Raw genomic sequence first — 15,936 nt, forward strand, 5'->3', positions numbered from 1 at the left:
ACAGGTGACGGCGATCTTAGAACATATCGAATTAGTAGCCCAATTCACGAGACACGGACAAATCATCATATTCTCTCAGTCTGGTACAGGTGGGTGATTGCTAAGGCAGAGCGGAATGACATCGGTAGAAACCTGATATTACCCAACAGCAACTTTGTCATTAGATGAGGAAGCTAAGCCGCTCGTCTCGTGAGGTGCAAAAAGTGCAATGGTTTTGATGGGTGGTGTGATATATGATATACTCGACGAGTGGTCAATAAGGGCTCGAAGGAATGTATGACCCACTACTATATTGTTTTAGTCTATGCAGGCGTCAGCAATTGCTGAAGCAAAATGTAACTATACCAATTATTGTAGACAATAGCACAACTTCGGTCATAAATACTTGATTTCGCCCATTAACACCTTGGTGATTGGATGGGGGGCGGCTGTCACCAGGGTCCCGAATTCACTTACATGGCACTACACAGCATTTGCGCAAAACCTTGGACCGCTGCGAGACGCGTGGCAGATGAATACAACTGCTAGTTGTTGGGTATTCATACGATTTCGCGTGACAATTTGAAGTAAGCTGTACGTTGTATATGTTTGCTTGATGGACACATTCCGGCTGCGATACGAAAGTGGCACTTCTTTGCACAAATTCGCAATTGATATATAGTAGACAAACATGAACAATTTAAAGAAGGTGGCGTTAAAATTCGCACAAGGCATCAGTTTGCACTTCGTAAACACTTCGTGGTACTCTGCAAAACACGAGTTTTTTGGTCTGGCTTGGGACGTTGCACGATACTCGAAGAAAATCAACTTTTTGGAGAAGAGGGCGTCAAAATTAGCGCGAGAATATTAATTTAAACTTGTGCACTTGGTAAACACCTTGTAGTCATCCGGAAGATTAAGGCCTTCACGCCTGACTTTGACACGATGGAATTCACTTCTGAGGTGCCGATAGTGTCTCATGCAGTTCGACCCTTTGATTTTACTCCATATCACTTTCGAGTTAGAATTCCAGCGATATGTAGGTGTTCTCCCGATCAAACGCTGGTGTAGGAAATTTATGCATTGTCCTTTCCTGTATAAAGTCAAACATCACTATGTGATGATGGATAGCAGAATTATACAGATGTTTGTGATTGTGTACTATGTATCGTCATATATACTCTTATCATCTTTCCTCCAGTTCACTGATGTAATTCTTAATCATTGTCCTCCTGTGCTAGCATAGTGTGGGTGGTACTCAACTGACGTGCATTGCAAAACCCTGAGTGCAAAGATAAGCACATTTGGTACAATTCCAAGATATATGCGTTGAATTGTCCAGCGATGAAAAACTTGATGCAATCTAATAACTACGCATGTGAGGAGGCGAATACTTAGCGTGATAGATAGGAGATAACGATGGAGTAAGTGCTATGTACTTGAGTCCCAACAATGTTTTGAAGGGCTCCCCGGCTCTTCAAGCCGATGCCGCAGTCTAGGGTCAATAGTGGCGTCCGATGGTGTTATTGGAGTAAGGGACTGTGGAGGGTGTTCAGCAACTCCTTCCTTCGGGGATGGATCAATATCGTCCGAAGAATGTTGCATGTCTTCTAAATGTTGCATTTGCACATCGCCTCCTGTGTCCGCATCATCCGCTTCACTCTCTGACCCATCGCCGAGATCCATTGCTTCGTCAACGGACATCACCATAGGCACATCGCCTCCCTCTTCCTGATCGTTTTCCTCGATCGCGAATGAGGTTGCTGGTGCAGTAGACGATGAGGCTTTTCGCTTAGATTTCTCATGCTTCCGTAGCACCTTGATGATGTATTCCTTCGCAAACTTCTTGATCTTTGCCGTCTTCTCGTCAGATAGTGCCTCCAGTTTTCCATCTTTATAGCTGGAAGATTTCTTCTCCTTCTCGGCAATGATGTGCGTGAGCTGGGAGATAAAATCAGTGGACAATCCCTTTGTAGAGCAATAAGATGACACCCACCTCCTTAGCGTATTTCTTGAACTGGTCGTGGTTTAGCTGCTTTGAATATTTGGACATGCATTTGACGACGACGGCGCCCACGAGCTTCAATAGCCTCTTCTCCTTATTGGCCTCCTTCTCCTCTGGTGTCTGAGTCTTCTTCGGAGGTCTTTCTTTCTTCACCTTTTTCTCCTCTGGAGGAGGTGACGGAGGAGGGACCTTGGCGGCCTCCGCCTCGGCAGCTGCCTTTGCAGCGGCGATCACAGCAGCAATTTCGTCTTTCGATCGCCTATGAACCACTGGCGGAATGTAAGGAGATGCCCAGTGATTCTGAATAATGACAGTAGAGGTAGAGGGCGGACGTTTAGGGGCAGGGCGAAAATGGTGCTGTTCGTACTGATCTTGCCATTTCGGCTTCTTGAGTGGGCGGAGTTCCCCTTCTAGTGATTCAATCATGGCAATGTGGTGCGGAGGTTGCTCTTCCTCGCCATCCTGCAAAATTTTCATGATACCGTGCTCTTACTGGCTGGAAACGGAATGTTAACTTACAGCTTTAATTCGCTTTGGAATGCGATATGCGATTTCAAGGGTGTCCCAGTGGTCCAAGAGCTGTAAATATCCCGTTAGAATGGTGATGAGTTTAGTAATGGTATCAGTGACCTTTTGGGCAAGCCATTTCATAGTTTCGTTTTCTGACTCCAGGCACACTCGAACAGGTACGGTGATCTTCGAATCGTCAACCTTGTTCCTCTGGATAAGCGGCCAGCGGCTCATGGCCTCCAAGGCCTGTAACGGTTACGTTATTATGTGACCACCCTACTCAAGGATAATGACTCACGGCGATTGTAATATCGACGTCTTTGGCGTGATCTTCAAGAATGTTGTGCATTAAACTGAAACCTCGCAACCGCATAACCTGGCGTAGTGCCGCCTGGTCCTCGGTGATCTGAAGACAATACATTAGACTTCCCAACAAGATCGATGTGAAGACATACCTTGATTCGAGTGAGAAGTTTGGAAAGGACTTTCTTACTCTGCGTTTGCCGGATTGCTTGAACCAATTTAGGAATGTCCTTCTCAAGGAGTGGTTTGAGCTCTGGCTGAAAGACGGTGAGTAACAGAAAAAACGGAACGTTTACAAGGCATACCATGTAGTCCTCGTCAAGCTTTCTACCCTTCTTTTTCTTATTACCCTTGAGGCCCAGCTTCTCTACTTCGTCGGTAATACCCAATGCTAACAGAGCAGAAGTATTAGCAATCAAAAGCAAGGTGCTCGTTGGTAGGCGCACCATCGAGATAAAGGTCATCCATCCCAGCAATATCAGTCTGGGTCTTACCACCCAAAAAGCCAACACAGTTGGCCTCTCCGCAGTAACACGGTTGTGCTTCATGCCTTGGATGTATGAGCTCATCTGAAAAATCAATAAAAAAAACCAAGCATACCCGTAACGGTCCACATTGTAATTGAAGGTAAGTTCCTCATCTTTACGTATATACCTATTTGCGAAGATGCCCATGCGGACATGCTTTCCCACTGTCCATTTCGCGACGTAACAGTTCGGGTTGCAACTATGATTTGCGAATCTGCCGATGCCACCTCGCTTTGTGGCGTCGATATACTGGAAACCCAAAGGAGGACCGTCAGTGGTCTATGGAGAAATCAAAAGATATAGCAACGCACTTCATCTTTCTGCAACATCATGAAGTAAAAGTGCTTGACTCCTTCCTCCGCATATTGACGCATACGCTTCATAAAGGAAGGGTGACTGACGACATCGCCAACATACTCATAAATGAATGTATCCCTAGTTGATGTGAGAGGCTTATAACGCTTCAGAAAGAATGAGATATCTCACTTTGAAAGATCCGTGGCCGTTCGGAGACCAAAACCCTTCTTTTCCGTCTGTACTATCTCAATATCGGCGTACTCCTTGCGCTGAAACCTGAATACGTGCAATTGAGGATGTAGAATGTTAAAAGACTGAAGTAACGATAGGCTTACCGTTGGTTCTGGCAGTAAATCCGACACCGACAGTCATCTGGGAGGCACTCCACCTGTGTGAGCCGATTGATACAATCTGACTCATGCCCACAGGCATCCGATGGGCCGTCGACACCTGCGCAGTAAGAACTTAGAGTCTACAACTATGCTACTCAGGATGGTATCAAACCAACCATGCTCATATTGACAGTCACAGGTCATACTCTCTCCCTCCTCTCTTGAGCGCCCAAGCGTCCCATACTGATAGTGATTGTCGGGTATCTGCACAAATGTTGCGTGAGCGGCGGCTTCCGCGCGCGGAAGGTCGCCAATGAGCTGTGGGCCTGTTGGTTTTGGTTTTACATTGACTGCGGATTCAGAAGATTCTCGCTTGAGGGGCGGTGATGGCTCCGGCTTGGAAGACTTAGTGTCTACTGGAGGGAAAAGAGATTCTTCTAGCTTGATATCTTCCTCTAGCTTTGGTTCAATGTCCACAGGGGGGCTCTTGCTCTTAGAGCAAGATTTAGACATCGTGGTAGGGGTGTAAGTGCTCGAAAGCGTGAGTCCGCGGTTGGAAATGGGAACAAGACCTCTGACGAAGGAGAGGTCAACGTTAACAATAACAACTTCAACTCCGAATTCTACTATACAGGCGTATATACGCCTATGAAGCGCTATAGAATAGAGTATAAATGAGTTCATATAAGTTTGAGCAAGTGAAACTGACCTGTTGTGTTGTGAAAAGTCACGGGCTACGGCAATATCGTGGTGAGCCCGATCTTTTAGCAAGCAGCCACTAATGGCTGCGATGACAACTTCCAAGAAGCGCAAGCGCGAGTTAGACGACACTCAAAGGGTGTCCTTTGCGCTCTCAGACCAACCTGCAACGCAGCTGGGTCCTGTGCTTGGTGAGTGCAGATGGTCGTCACAGTCGAAGCTTTTCAACTCAAGCAAAGTCGGTGGTGCCACGTCCACTAGCTAATTTCCCCTCCGTCAAGCCTACAAAATCCACTTCTTTCAAATGTTACAAGGCACAAACACAAAAGCCGGCGACAGACAATGAGGAATTGCCATTTGTTGAGATCCCGATGTTGATTGCGGGCGAGACAGAAGCCGTGGATTTTTACTCCTCTGAAGAAACACGACGGGGTTCACTGGGCAGCAGGTGCGTGCATACACTCCGCGTTCATGTCTGAATATCGGATTCTCATATCTATCTTTTCATCATCTATTTCGCAGATACCTTGTCGGAATTCATAATAGACGCACTGGCATCACCACCCTTCGAGCTGCTCCGTTGCACATCCTCACACACGAAGTTAAAGCTCTAAAGGGTCTTCAACCTGCTGCTGTCTCTGCTCTTCAGCGGCTTGAGGCTCGCGCGGCACTTGGCGAAACGTTCGGAACCAAAAAGGCGAAACTAGCCATCCGCGCGCAAGAGCGCAACAAAGTCGATGTTTCTGCAATGGAGGGTGTTGCAGATCACCTCCAAGAGAGCATTCTTAAGAACACATCTACACTACCATCGAAAGGTTTTTTTTTTCTTTCCTTCCGTTTTCATGCTCAACGGTCTTTCAGAGGAAGCAAAAGCGAACGCGGACAGCACTCGTTTAGTTCCACAGTACGACATTGATGCTCTCAATCCAAGCGACATTTATCCCCTGCACAACATGATTCCCAAGCCTGAATGGAAGGCACTGTCTATTTCTGCTTACATGAGTGCAGGCGGTGGAGCTGAGCGGGTCGCTCTTCTGCCTTTCAAGCGTTCCAACTGGATCAATGACCATTTGGCACTTGCATTTACCTCTCCCTCACCAAACAAGACCACTATGTATGTAGAGGTGTTGTTCATCGCGAGAGCCTACTGACAATGATTTTTCAGAAAAATGCTGATATACATCTCGACAATGATCGCCTTCCACAAAGCTACCTTTAAGGATATCAACAAGGACGCCATTCAACAAAAATTGTCGATGGTTCCTAGCGTCGTTATTGATGGGCTTCTATCACGGTTCACAGAGACCGCACGTGGGTCCATGGAGTACGTGCTTTATACCTTCCTTGGGGTAGTGGCCCTCATAGTTTCCCAGGGCACGAAAGACATCTGAAAAAGGGACTATGCTTCTGACGCACATGTTTGCATTATGCCTTCACGTCGATGATTTTGCGACCGACACAAGCGTTCTCGCTGCTGATTTGAGCACGGAACCGACAAAGTAAGTCTTTCAGCAACAATAGTCACGCACCAAGCTCATGCCTTAGCAGAGTCAACATGTTATTCAAGTCTCTAGGTACGCGCAGACTAATTTCAATCGTCCTTATCCCTCACCGATCGTGTTCGCTTTACCAGGTTGCAAAATCAACAAGCTAACACAGTCCGACTTGAAGCGTTTGGGTCTGCCCGACTCTGCGGGAGAGATCAAAAGGGCCATTCTAAAGACACCTCTAGAGTTCCCGAACCTCCGGATAAGACGGCGGACGTAAAATCTGAGTGCCTTTACCCGAGGTCATTACACTAGAGTGCCTGATCCTTGCTTTCTTCCACGGAGTCGAGGAGATATTCACTAGGCCTGGCAGGTGTTGAAACAATCGTGTCCAAGTAACGAAGACTGGTGCCTAGTTAAGTCTACCTCACGGCGTCTAGTACTTAGTACTTGGTATTTTAACAGCACGAAAGCACGTGACCTCGCTGATAAATCTGTAGACTTCGGGTACTATTGTGTCATACTGTCTCCTATTCACCTGATTCTGGCGGTTATTTGTACATACTGTATAGAAGACCAACAGCATTCATAATTAGTGAGGAGACAACATAGCAAACTCCAGTAAGATATCAAGGCGTAATTTTTCTTGCAAGTTATGTGGTAGTGCCATGAGAGCACGGAATTTTTGTTATTTCTAGTCTGGGTATTAAACTGTCACATATCCTACACACATATTTATGTGGAACAAAACGGGATTACTCGATACCTACACTTGACCCTTACATCGTTGCACCTCACGCCAATTTGATTACTACCTTTCCGACATGGTGCTGGCTCTCGAGATACACATAAGCCTCAGTAGCCTCCTCGAAGGAAAAGACTTTGTCTACCACTGGGCGGATTTGACGCGCTGTAAGCAGTCGGTTCATGTCCTCAAACCTGCCGGTCACCTGTTAGTACAGTAGAGATATGGAAATTAGATCATACTGTTTGACAGAGCCAATCAAAATTCCCCGGAGAATAATCGTCTTCAAGATCGCAAGGGTCACAGGAATACCGTTATCGCCCTATATGATAAGTGGCATTAATGATACCGATAAAGATGCAGATATGAAGCGTACCCCGGACACAAAGCCGATGATATGAATCCACCCCGCATAGCGTACGGCATTGATAGATTTCAGTATAGTATTGGGCCCTCCGACCTGCATCACGCTCGATTAAGTTCGCCGCAATTGTGCATTTTTGGGTAGACTGACTTCGATGATGTGGTCAACGCCACGGCCGCCGGTCTAAACATATTAGGCGCGCTGATGTGAAGGTCATAAAAATAAACATACGATGTTCAAGACTTCTTCGTCCCATTTAACGTTCTTCTTGTAGTTGATGGTGTGCTGCACGCCCAATTTCTTTGCAACAAGTAATTTTTCATCAGAAGATGACGTGACAATGACGATAGCACCAGAAGCAAGGGCAAATTGGGCGGCGAAGCTATCAGATCCGTTTGTGCACAAGCCAATATTGTCAGTGAACTGTCACATACGTTGAAACACCGCCGGTACCGAGAACAAGAACATAGTCTCCGCCTTTGAGAGGAACGGGTCCAAGACAAGCGTTGTAAGCTGTCAACGCCGCGCATCTAGCGAAGTCTGAGCATGTCAAGATAAGGACAGATAGTCGACCTACGGAAGAGTCGACCCTTCTTCATATGAAAGATATTCTGGGATGCGGACCAGCGACTTAAATAGACACTCGCAACCAATAAGACGCTGAAATGAAAAGAACACATACGTGAACGGGGACATTGATGTACTCCCGAAGCACACCATCAATGTGGCCACCAAGTCCGGTCAATTTGATGTCTTCAGTGACATCGCCATGAATATGATCCAGTGCAAAGTTTGGGCAGACACGATCTCCGATTTTCCACCCTTTGACCTCTTCCCCAAGTGCAACAATCTCACCTGCGCCATCAGAGCAAGGAACGATGTCCCACTTTTGCCTGTAGGATCAGTGTTCAACGTGAATTCCAACTTTTAAACGATACTAACTGTGGGTAAATTCCTTTGGAGACCATCAAGTCGCGAAACTGCACGTGCGTTGAATCTCTGGGAGTTGAATATTTAAATGAGGACAGACCTGCAGGGAGACGGCATGTATTTTGACGGTCACCTCGGTAGCCTTCGGCTTAGAGAGAGTCGCCGATTGAAGTTTCAAGTTCTGATAGCCGTCACCCTACCTCACCGTTTGTAAGTCAATGTCGACCTCTGTTGGTAAGTAGACAAATGACGCGTACCTGGGTGCGATATTCACGAGAAATAGTTGGGAGAGACATCACTGCTTCAGCTGTGTGCGTCACGGTGGGGTAATCTGGTGGAAGATAGGATGTCAATCCTCGCAGACTGCCACTTACTTATAGTGTAAGAATAAGGTTGATGATGGAACCAAGTGTGTGCGAGTTCGTCCTAGTGCGCCTTGACGGCACCTGGGCATCGGACTAGCAATTACTTTTGGTGTAAGAATAAGGTTAATAATGGAATGGAATAAAGTGCATGTGAGTGCGTCCCAGTATAGGTTACCGTCAGGGTATTATGTGAAGGCCGCTACGATAAGTGATGCGCAGCCTCTGGCAAAGTGCAAGTTTTGTACAGTTGGATAATGATAACATATTGTCCTCCAGAGTCCAATTCAGGCATGAAAATGGTGCAACACAGTGCATAAATATTTGAAGGAGACTTTGGGAGGCGTTGCGGCTCCCCAGCTAGGCCTAGGGTAAGGTAAATCTGCAAGGCCCAGGGAGGTTAGGCACTGCTTTCAGCTTCATAAGGATTCGTGACCTATTAATATCTTCCGATTCCCACCCTCCCAAAATCGCAGAACCATTACATAACTAAAACCTTTTAACCGACCTTCTATAGTTAGGTCTTAAACTTGACAAGCTTGACACTTCAAGAGCTCAGAAAGCAACCCTAAGAGGGAAGTAAGCTAGCCTTGGTAACAACGTTTATTGTATCGGGTGCCGGGTGTCGTTTACAGTCCGGTGGTAATAAACCAGCAGCTGTGCTCAAGCCGGGCTGCTCAAGTCCATCCTCAATGGGAGGTACAGATGATGATCGTTATCGAAGATCGGATATCTCGCGCAGCATACATGATGTGTCTGTCCGACGAGTAGTGCGTCCGCTATGCAAGCCGAACCTCTACGCCGTTCATACTCGGCGTAGAAACGGAAAGCTCAAGGCCACTGCGCTTGTTGCGCTAGCTGTCACTGCTGGAAGAGCAGTCTGGTTTTCGGAAGCTACCTACGTAACGGCTCCGTCAAGGAAACGACCCGACTGCAAAACACATGCCTTTGTACTGTAACAGTCGGAAAAAGCCTTGTTCTAAGTTCTGGGGGCCTTGGGATCACCACGGAGATGAGCAAAAGATGACGTGAGTTCAAATGGCCTCATGGCCGATGCGATAGGGAAACTCTAGTATACAGGTGGGAAGATGACCCACCTTGGAACCCCCTCCACGATGAGAATTGTCATCGATTAGTTGACTTCACACATCGGGGTGAACGATATTTACAAGGGGTTAATATGTTGTACAAAATGTGAAGACAATATTTAATATTTAAACTAACATAAAGATGGGTGCACGACTTCAAATTTTGGTGGTGTTTTGTGTGTAATCCAAAATATCAAATATTCACAACCATATTCCCACAGACAATATGTCAACAAACATAAGAAATATAGTCAGATTTTTCATGTTTGCTTCAACTTAAAGTTCAATTTCCATGTAAAACTTTGGAGAAAACTTGAAGTTTTACAGATGACATGACATTAAAACTCGATTTAAATATCAAGCTTTGGCAAAACTTCAAGTTTTCTCCAAAGTTTTATGTAAGAATCAAACTTTAAATTGAAGCAGACATGGAAAATCTGATTATATTTATTATATTTGTTGACATATTGTCTGTGGGAATATGGTTGTGAATATTTGATATTTTGGATGACACACAAAACACCACCAAAATTTGAAGTCGTGCACCCATCTTTATGTCAGTTTAAATATTAAATATTGTCTTCACATTTTGTACAACATATAAACCTCTTTTAAATATCGTTCACCCCGATGTGTCATAATGCTGAGGGCAGTCGCTTTTGTGGATGTTAGTGCAAACCACATGCGGTTTGGTCAACCAAATGACAAGAACCGAATATACTAATGCTTATACTCTGGATAGTGTATACCTGTAGTAAAGTAATATCCACATGTACAATTTGTAAACAAAATAAATAGTTCATCGTCACAAAAGAACCACATACGCTAGACCTGATTCAGGGGTTCGTAGCCTCTCCGACTAGAGCCCATACCCATCCGCATGGTGAGTTTGCCGAGTAGACTCTTACTCCTGCTGCTGTGGGAGCCTTCGTGATCGTGCTCAAGGTCACCCCGTTCCGCTTCCTTCCGTCTCTTGGCCTCCTCAAAACCTTCCAAGGGCACATCATACACCTGGCCATACTCCACGCCAAGCTCCTTGCCCATGGTCCAGAAATCCCTGCAGTTCCGTACAGCTCCAAAATCAAATGGATTGCGTGCATGCGAAGTGAGTCCGCGTGCAGCACGTCCACGTGTGAACCGGTCAAGGCCAAGGAGGTTAAGTAGAAAAGCGGTACATGTTCCGGGTGCAGTGAGGGCCCCGCAGAAATTGTGGCTATGTGCCTGTTTGTGGGCACCAGCCTCTGCTTCGCTGTCGGTGTCCCCATTCTGCTGGTGAGCGCCATGGTGGTGCCGATGTCCCATCTGGACACCGGCACCTCCACTGCCAGCAGCGAGGGTGCCGCGACCGCCCATGAAGCCGAAACGCCCGATGTTGGAGACCTCGAACGTTGTTAGCTGCTTGGTCACTTGCCAGTATTGTGTCACAAGGAGCACAGAAGTCCATGTCAGTTGCAGGGCTGACCACAGCGAGACGCAAAGAAGGAAAGCATCCTTCAAGGCTGGCTCGCAGAGGATTGCGGAGCAGTCACCGAATTCGGGCAATGATGTCGACAAGAAATCTGTGATTGCTCAGATGAGACTCTTCAGAAGGACGATGATCAAGAACATACATTCATAAACAAGGTAGTCAAACAATACGATGTCGATGACTAATGTCGAGACAAAGAGTAAAAATTGCCTGTGGTTATTTGCCCCAACTACAAACCGCGTCAAAGTTGGAGTGCCACTATTCAAAGAACTTTACTTACCACAATTCCAGACCCATGGGCAATGGCTATGACAAACGGAGTTCACTTTTGTAGCTCTCTTAGAAAGAAAAAAAAGGACAGGACATACTGATCACTTCGCGCTACACATCGATCACAAACACGACAATGTTTTGACCGTAGGGGTTTCCTTGCCTGTGCAAAAAGTCGACATAAGTTTGCATCTTACAGAATTGACACGCACCATGCATTGTATGCAGAATGTTTGCCCATTGAGTCTGCCCTCTGAAGCAAGGTCTTCGATGATCTACAGTCTCCGTTACCATGTGCAGATTCATTCTAGAACGCTGATATACTCACTGCCTTCAATTCTCCATCATGTGCTGGCCGGGGGCAAAGACCTGGGTCCAAAGTAACGGCACGGAAGAAGTTATACAAACATAGACCAAAGATGATTGCGAAAGCCAGGTGAACAAAAGCATGCGATTCCGTCTCTGAAATGATGTCAGCCCGCGACTGCAAAAGTATAACATATGACGTACGCTGCACAAGTCGTGTTACCCAGCAATAACCAACCCACAACATTGACCCTGCGATGATGCCTGCGAAATATGGGCTCTGGTTTACTGTTCCGACGTAGGTGTTCTTATTCAAGAGTACCCGGGTTACGATCTGCTTGTCATGAGCTATCGCATAATCATGGTAAATTTGTCGCCACTTACATGATGCATGGCAAAAAACTCAGCCATGGCGAGTATAATACCGGTATACCATGGCAGAATAGTAAGCGTTGTAAAAATAAAATATAGAAACAAAGAAGGCAGAATGAAGATAGCGATTTTGGTATGGCGCTAGAGCTGGATCAGACATTACAAAGGAAGACCGAAGGGAGTGAACGGACCTCGTTCAATGGTTTCGCTTTACCTATACCATGTTCCGTTAAGCCACCCTCTTCCATGGCTCTCTTCCACGCGCCTAGGCTCTTCAATTCGACAGCCATGTCTCTTGGTGTACGGCTCTCAAGATCTTTTGCGTGTATGTCTGCCCCCATTTCAATGAGGCGCCGGAGGATAACTCGATTGCCTCGGACCACAGCCCAGTGTAAGGGTGTAAGTCCAGCATCATCTTTCAAGTTAGGATTCGCGCCGTGTTTAAGCAGGAGATCCACAGACAACGCATCGCCTTGATACGCAGCCCACATCAATGACGTATGACCTTGTAAGTCACGAGAATCGACATTCACAGGTTGATGCAATAAGTAAAGGAGCGGCATTACTGATGATGAGTGTGTCACAAGGTGGAGGGAGTTGTAACCTTGGGTGTCAGCGATGGTTGGATCAGCATTGTGGGATATGAGCAGTTGCACGATGTAGAGGTATCCATTGCGAGCGGCCCATTGCAGGGGGGTAGCCTTTAGGTCACCCCCTATTGCGTCTATTTCCGCGCCCTGTTCTATGAGATAGCGGCAGGTTGCAAGCTGGGCATTTATTGCTGCCCAGTGAAGAGGAGTGCTGCGGACGTTCATGAGTGTGGCAGAAGCATTTGGGTTAGGCTTACACGTTCTGGTCATCTCTGTCTGTGACCTTGCACTTTCCTGACTCTACGAGCTCACGAACGGTATTGAGATCCCCGCGTTGTGCTGCCGAGATTATTTCTGCCTGTGTGACCGTTAGTTGGAGCCTGTAAGAGTGGACTAATACTAATTACCACGGGTTCAGCTGGCGGTTGAGAGTAAGATATATTGGTTGCGGTAGCTTCCTCATGAACTACTTGAGTTGTAGGCTCGGATTTTTTGGGTTCATTCATGTCGTTCGTGCGGTCGTTGGCTGTCGTGGTCGTTCGCTCACGAGCTGAATGCTACCCACGTGAGTTTATGACGTGACGACGTGACGACGTGACGTGACTACCATCAATCAACCCTAAGCTCGGGTTAGGGTTCCACGACTTCTCACTCCCTTCCATGACCGCCGCAATAGAAGTGTTCCTGGTACTTGCATCAGGGTATATCCCTCGTCTAAATAGCTCTGGGAAAATTTCTCACTTATATTTTTGAAGAGGCTTTCTGTTCATTAGCTGTCGCATCTTCTTGCAAAAGAAGTTGTACAAGGACCTTCAACAACTCGCCCCGCAAGACACGTTGCCAGGGTCCGCAGTGACCCCGCAATCAAGTAGCACACAACCATGGCATTCAACACTCGCGCAGACGTGTTTCTCACTTTGCTTTTCTGAATGCAGTATCTTATTCTGCATGCTCATGTGTCAGGGTTTGGATTGGTTGGAACCGAGGTGTGTCATAATTTGATTGTGCGAGCGCTTGGCTTTCTGTAATGACTGAGTCGGGACGGTCATAACAGAATTCGCCTTTTAAGCTGGCGAATAGCATTATTCCTTCTATTGTTCACGATGCTTTTACTTGTTCCCATATCATTCAGCCTCATCCTGACCTACCGGCCTGGTAAGATGCCATATTCCCTCCTATCTACCCAACCGTCTTCTAATGGTTCCAGATAATCCAGGTTTTGTACAATCTCGTGCATTGCCAATTCGTGTTGCTTTTGCATTAGCACCTGTGGCACTTTTTGTATTTGCCCTTTCATATATTCCACTCCCCGCCGAGCTACTCTTGTACAATCCGCTAACAGCAGTCACTGCACGGCTGGTCACGTTGGGAACCACAGTCCTCGGACTACTATCTGGACTCGGTGCAGTTAGTGGTGCATGGGGCATCATCAATCGGTCTCGGTGAGTTGACGGCTCGATCAGTTGTACTACTATTCAACTTGTGAAGATCAACGCCATCTGCGTCATCTATTGTGTCCGCTGAAAACGCACTTGAAAGAGTGAAGAATGATCTGCGGGATCGTTCTCGTGACTTGGATGACTATGCAAGCTCAAAGGTACTGTAGGCCAACATAAGTCGTCACACTTTGTCTCAAACATTTTAGCCGCAACCAGATGGATCGTGGCTGTCACGCATGTCGTTCAAACGAAATGGACGTACGTATGATCTATCCGTTTCTTCCGAACCTGAATTCACATCGTCAATTCTTTGTAAGAACAAAGCTCGATCCAACAGGAAGTTATTGGTCTTCAAGCTCTTGAAGAGCAAATGAGCCTTCGCGTTGTTGCTTTCAAACGCAACCGAATTGCAGCAGAGTATGCAGAGTCGTTCACGGGCAAAACCATCACGTGGTCATGGGCAGTTTATTGTGTCTGCCGAGTATGTAGTGTAAGTGGTCTTCCCCTCGACTCTGAACCTTTCAGTCATGTTTATCCCAGTCAGCCTTCAATATTCTCTCTCCGACTGTGTCAAACTCGAGTCCCTCTTCCGCATCATATGGAGATATAGTTGCGCATGTACTTGCATGGTTATTCTCTTTTCTTCCCATGTCTGCGACAGGAGACGAAGGAAAATCACAATTTGATATTCCATCTCTATCAAAACAAATAAGTCTTTCCCTTGTGGGCGTCATCATTTTATGTTCTCTCCGCTTGGTGCTACGTGGTGTTACGAGAGTGAGTTGTCTGTTGAACATTCATTTCAGCTATATATTGATGGCACACAGGTATTCCATGTCACATCACGTAAAACATCAGCATCACTGATGTTATTGACCCTCGCACAGCTCATGGTATTGACGAAATTTTCTTCAACGTTTCTCATGTGACTGAATGGGCACCTAGGGCATATATCTCCTGTCGACTCTTGTCCAGCTTCGCACAACCTTTCCGCCCACAGTATCCCCTGTGATAGGCGACTCTCAAGATCCCCAAGATCCGTCTGATGATAGCATGAACTTGTTTGCGACGCTGCCAGAGTACTCGCTATTCGGTGGCTTGTTTGATTGGTCATTCCTGATCGGTGCAGCAGGATGTGCATTTGCTCGCTGGGTGAGAAGTTCATTTGAAGGAGACGACTTGGATGTGTAGTCCTCGAACATTCATTGTACATGTACGCAATTGGCCCATTATTTGGCCTTGTTGAATTCCCAAGGCTGATCGATCGACGTGCGTGCCTAATCCAACTAGAAGTCTGAATCAGGGGCCCGTGCACGGGTAGAATCTCATATAAAAGGGGGCTGTGAACGGCTTTGAATCCCTACCACTCTGGCCTTTGGCTTAGATCAAGTGTAGTATCTGTTCTTAATAGTTTAACCACTATTATGAGGGCACCGCCCTCATTCTTTGGTTATCAAAATTTTGCCGCCCTTGTTTCTCCGAGCTCTGCTTGCAACTTGGAGGACATGATGACCTTGCCACTGCACTATAGGCTGGTGTCGTCGGGGGATTCTTTGTTTATGTGATCTTGTCTTCTCTTTGCTATTGAGTCTATCCGTGGCCCCTTGGCCATGTCTGGTCCATAGCAAACAGAATACCATGATTGTTTCCTTCGTTGGCGTATATACATTTGCATGGCTCATAGCGAAACCGGCTGTGGTTTGATATGTACGTACGTACGTCTTAAATCCTCTCAGGCAATGAAGTACATTCGATTGACCTGATATATTAAATACATCCTGACATCCCCAATATCGTTGGGCAGTCATCTTGTAAAACTGTTCCACGTCCTTGATTGCGAACTCGCAAGTACTTCAATTTGCG

General features: G+C 46.5%; 5 protein-coding genes across 5 annotated transcripts; 2 read left to right on the forward strand and 3 right to left on the reverse strand.

The window, feature by feature from the left end:
- Positions 1-1,410: 1,410 nt before the first annotated feature.
- F5891DRAFT_969853 (uncharacterized protein) lies at positions 1,411-4,466 on the reverse strand (the record flags this gene model as incomplete). The annotated part of the gene is made up of 13 exons (XM_041376327.1): positions 1,411-1,920; positions 1,976-2,446; positions 2,504-2,563; positions 2,615-2,740; positions 2,793-2,900; positions 2,950-3,054; positions 3,103-3,188; positions 3,244-3,347; positions 3,398-3,573; positions 3,636-3,759; positions 3,811-3,897; positions 3,957-4,071; positions 4,130-4,466. The coding sequence occupies 13 exons, from the start codon at positions 4,464-4,466 to the stop codon at positions 1,411-1,413; spliced, it is 2,409 nt and encodes an 802-aa protein (XP_041216394.1).
- A 196-nt stretch (positions 4,467-4,662) lies between these two features.
- On the forward strand, positions 4,663-6,731 carry F5891DRAFT_414155 (Rpa49 subunit specific to nuclear RNA polymerase I). Its single transcript, XM_041371738.1, has 8 exons — positions 4,663-4,843; positions 4,914-5,100; positions 5,175-5,467; positions 5,514-5,766; positions 5,818-5,976; positions 6,026-6,151; positions 6,201-6,226; positions 6,286-6,731. Exons 1-8 carry the CDS (start codon positions 4,735-4,737, stop codon positions 6,417-6,419), a joined length of 1,287 nt encoding a protein of 428 aa, XP_041216395.1. The 5' UTR covers positions 4,663-4,734; the 3' UTR covers positions 6,420-6,731.
- A 118-nt stretch (positions 6,732-6,849) lies between these two features.
- F5891DRAFT_1087075 (uncharacterized protein) lies at positions 6,850-8,691 on the reverse strand. Its single transcript, XM_041363475.1, has 11 exons — positions 8,436-8,691; positions 8,279-8,374; positions 8,191-8,228; positions 7,931-8,141; positions 7,826-7,878; positions 7,683-7,778; positions 7,480-7,630; positions 7,399-7,431; positions 7,261-7,344; positions 7,127-7,206; positions 6,850-7,078 (listed from the first exon to the last, which is right to left on the reverse strand). Exons 1-11 carry the CDS (start codon positions 8,472-8,474, stop codon positions 6,934-6,936), a joined length of 1,026 nt encoding a protein of 341 aa, XP_041216396.1. The 5' UTR covers positions 8,475-8,691; the 3' UTR covers positions 6,850-6,933.
- A 1,476-nt stretch (positions 8,692-10,167) lies between these two features.
- F5891DRAFT_1087083 (uncharacterized protein) lies at positions 10,168-13,228 on the reverse strand. The gene is made up of 11 exons (XM_041363476.1): positions 13,042-13,228; positions 12,892-12,992; positions 12,236-12,845; positions 12,057-12,185; positions 11,877-12,006; positions 11,695-11,828; positions 11,579-11,641; positions 11,465-11,529; positions 11,377-11,402; positions 11,239-11,325; positions 10,168-11,187 (listed from the first exon to the last, which is right to left on the reverse strand). The coding sequence occupies exons 1-11, from the start codon at positions 13,138-13,140 to the stop codon at positions 10,454-10,456; spliced, it is 2,178 nt and encodes a 725-aa protein (XP_041216397.1). The 5' UTR covers positions 13,141-13,228; the 3' UTR covers positions 10,168-10,453.
- A 57-nt stretch (positions 13,229-13,285) lies between these two features.
- Positions 13,286-15,377, forward strand: F5891DRAFT_1087086 (Abscisic acid G-protein coupled receptor-domain-containing protein). The gene is made up of 9 exons (XM_041363477.1): positions 13,286-13,620; positions 13,689-13,789; positions 13,842-14,076; positions 14,123-14,231; positions 14,280-14,331; positions 14,391-14,563; positions 14,614-14,850; positions 14,901-14,966; positions 15,019-15,377. Exons 1-9 carry the CDS (start codon positions 13,583-13,585, stop codon positions 15,262-15,264), a joined length of 1,257 nt encoding a protein of 418 aa, XP_041216398.1. The 5' UTR covers positions 13,286-13,582; the 3' UTR covers positions 15,265-15,377.
- The last annotated feature ends 559 nt before the right edge of the window (positions 15,378-15,936 follow it).

The sequence above is a fragment of the Suillus fuscotomentosus genome (genome assembly GCF_016647785.1).
Source record: "Suillus fuscotomentosus strain FC203 chromosome Unknown F5891scaffold_335, whole genome shotgun sequence".
NCBI classification, from domain to species: domain Eukaryota; kingdom Fungi; phylum Basidiomycota; class Agaricomycetes; order Boletales; family Suillaceae; genus Suillus; species Suillus fuscotomentosus.